Raw genomic sequence first — 3,332 nt, 5'->3', positions numbered from 1 at the left:
ACTATGCATATATACTTACCGCCTTACCTTATCAAATACAGACAACATAGACTGTTTAAACTTATTTGAACACGTTTTTAAAGCATTAAACACTTGAAGGTACCCTTGGCCTTACAGTAAGTTTCAAGAGTTGCCTAAGAAATATATCCACTGCAATAAATCGGACTTGTAAAATTATTAAGTATGATTTTCAGAATGTCTGCTTAGCTGAAATATAATCATTTCTCCATTTATGTTGTTGACAAATTTTCATCAAAAAATTATGTTCAGAAATATCCTATATTGAATTTAGAATTAAAAAATGGAGAATGGTCTCAGAAGTCGGCATGCCATAATCTAGAAGTAACAATGCAAATGTTGTTCTGTAGTTGAAAGCAGAGGCAAAACCCCATGAAGCTAGAAATGAATACTTAAACCACTCACAAAATACAAATTTTATGCAGTGAGGTCTATGGCTTAACAAGTTGTCAAAAAGCACGCAAGTCTTCAAGCTAAATCCTGATAAATTCCTCCAAATTTTTTTTCCTCCAACAACCCAGCATTTCAGTTTAAGATTAACATCAGTGAGAGAACTACTGTAGCACCTGTTATACAAATAGATCATTGTGGTTCCTCCTGGTTGTAAGTTATATGAATTTTTGGTATTTATGGAATAAAAAAATTTGTATGGTGTAAAAAAAAAGTTTTATGATGATAAAGCTATAACCCTGTTTCTCTCATATATAAACTTATTAGTCAAAACAGGAAACTCATATTAGTCTAAGGCATTCACAGAAAAAAGAAAATGGTATTTTAGGCATAAAATATGCTGTAGGTACTTAGCTACAGTTTCTTATGAGCATTATTATTTGTGTATTAAATTACCAAATAACCTTCTTACTCAGTTCTTCCTTTTTCATGTGGATCAAAATGACGTTAGACTCTAATATACTGTAGTAGGAAATATAACTCTGCTATTATATAGAGAGAGTTGTCACTAAAAAGTCAATGAAATCTGGAGACAAAATTCGATCATAACAGAAATTTAGAAGTGTCATTTGATGATTAACTTGGAAGACAACAGGAAAACTAATTATACCAAGAAATTGAATTTCACTGTATTTAAAAAAAAAAAAAAAAAAAGGAAACGCTTTAGTTCCCCTGAAGGGGTGTCTGAGAGACAGGAGCAGGAGGAGGGGTCTGGCTGCATCTCCCATGTCTGACACTCTGGATACACAGCCCCACTACAGCTGGGTTGGTTTTGGCCAGTTCCCTTTCCCTTCCCCTTCTAAGCTACCCTTGCTAAAAAACACAGAACACTACATAGCACTTATCGCTGCCTTTTTTTTTTTTCCCTCCTCCCCCGCCAAGTTCATGACTTAAAGCACTGGAATAACACTTGCTGGCAGAAGTTAAGCAACTGGAGCTGGCAGCCAGAACAGAGAGGGCAAGAAATAAGTGGCAGGGTCCGGGGGGCAGGGGGGGGGGATAACAACAAGACAATAGTAAGTTGTTTCATTAACTCACTGGGTCTTATGAAACCATACCTGTATAGCTCTAGGGTCTTAGTATACAATACCCACAAAGCTGACCTAATTCTGACTCTTGCGTCAGAGATGCATTTAAGACGCAGGCTATAGCATTCCTTTTTCCACCTAAATAAACTGGGGAAAAAACCCAGCCCACACACCTCCCAGCCATCCCCCAACTGCCTGTCTCTACTAATTCTGCTAGCCTTTCCTCCTATGTCAGCATTTTTCGTATTTTCTTCTGGTTTTTCTCCAGTGTATCTACATCCTGAAGGAATGGAACACAGGTGCAGTACTGAGTAAAGCAGGGTGACCATTTTTTGGCATGTCTACCCTGAATAAATATTTCAGTCACATCATTTACCATGACAGGAGATACCTGCTCTTGAAATACGTAATTCCTAAAGCCAGCTTAAAGAAATGTTATCACATGCCAGGTTTGCTACACATTACAACAACAGTAAGCAAGCAGATCTTTCAGATCAAGTATCTAGAAATAAAATACCTTATCAATGATACTGTCAATTTTTCCTTCTTCTACAGACTTCTTTATTGTATGTGCTGTTTCGGCAACAGATTCAGATATCTTTTTTGTAGCAGCAGTGGCAAAATTGAAGAGGTAACCTTTCACAGATGAGAAGAGAAAGAGCTGAAAAAAGATCTCTTTACATCCAGTTCTCTTACTAGATTTTCCTTTCTCTTTAGACATTTGGATACCTACTTAGAATCTTCCTTCAAATTCATTTAACCCAGCTTCTGGCCTACAAAGAACTCCTAAAATCCTGTTTACCCTCTTCTAGTTCATATTCTTTACTGATGATGATCAAACTGTATGTTTGATCGCAACTTTCTGTAAATCAAACTTTTACACGTGAACCTTGTTTACTAAATCAAACATTCCTAATGGTCCTTGAAATATTGCTTTCCAATGAATTTTCTGAAGCAATGTGTCTTTCCTAATTTCATTCAAGTATTTCGGAGACATTAAGCAATAAAGTAACTTTAGCAACAGTATTAAAACAGAATTATATTTTTTTAAGAAAATCAACATGCACAATAAAGTCTCATTAAGTAAGGCAGCAAATGCATGAAAACCTTTAGGCAAGTAACACTTGAGATTCCTTCAAAAGTCTTAAGATAGAAGCTTGCTCTTGATGTTTGCCCTCTTCTATTTTGCATTGTCTTCCTCTTTTTAGCTCCATGAGAAACACTGTGGCCGTTTGCTTATTTTTCTGGATACATTCAGTGTCAGAACAGCAGTAACAAACATTTTCAAAGACTAACTAGCATTTTTTTATATTAGCAGTGCTGAAGTGAAGGAAGGTGGCAGGGAAAGAACTATGTAGCATGGACAGCTGCCTTGTATTGGTCATTTTTAATTAAGGATAACAAACTTGCAAGCAGCAAGATGTATATCACCAACCTTCAGAAACACTAAATATCAGTTTATTGACAAAGGATCTTAAAACAACATTGGTATTGTTTATTTCTCAGGTAATGACATGATGTCACAAGCACTTTATTACATTTGAACAGTTGTACTATGACTGTAATATCACAGTTACAGTATATAAAATGATACAATGTCGCTAAGTGCCATAGTAAATAAAATAATTTCAGAGGAATCTAGATAGATTGGAGCATTGGGCAATCATCATTGGCATGAAATTTAACAAGAACAAATGCCAGATTCTGCACCTCGGACAGAGTAACGCCGGGCACAAGTATAAATTGGGAGAGGAGCGACTGGAGAGCAGCCCTGCAGAGAGGGACCTGGGGTGCTGGTCGACAGCAGGCTCAATACGAGTCAGCAGTGTGCCCTGG

At 36.7% G+C, this 3,332-nt stretch overlaps 1 protein-coding gene across 1 annotated transcript in view; it reads right to left on the bottom strand.

Moving 5' to 3' along the window:
- Window positions 1-2,217, bottom strand: part of SYAP1 (synapse associated protein 1) — a 15,978-nt gene extending 13,761 nt beyond the window's left edge. Inside the window, exon 1 of the mRNA XM_009276926.1 lies at window positions 2,014-2,217. Coding sequence (XP_009275201.1) covers window positions 2,014-2,217 — 204 coding nt within the window. The remainder of the gene's footprint in view (window positions 1-2,013) is intronic.
- Window positions 2,218-3,332: the final 1,115 nt, after the last annotated feature.

This window comes from Aptenodytes forsteri, unplaced genomic scaffold, assembly GCF_000699145.1.
Source record: "Aptenodytes forsteri isolate BGI_AS27 unplaced genomic scaffold, ASM69914v1 Scaffold273, whole genome shotgun sequence".
In the NCBI taxonomy this organism is placed as follows: domain Eukaryota; kingdom Metazoa; phylum Chordata; class Aves; order Sphenisciformes; family Spheniscidae; genus Aptenodytes; species Aptenodytes forsteri.
The sequence above is the reverse complement of the archived record's forward strand: the minus strand, read 5'-3'. Positions and strand labels throughout refer to the sequence as shown.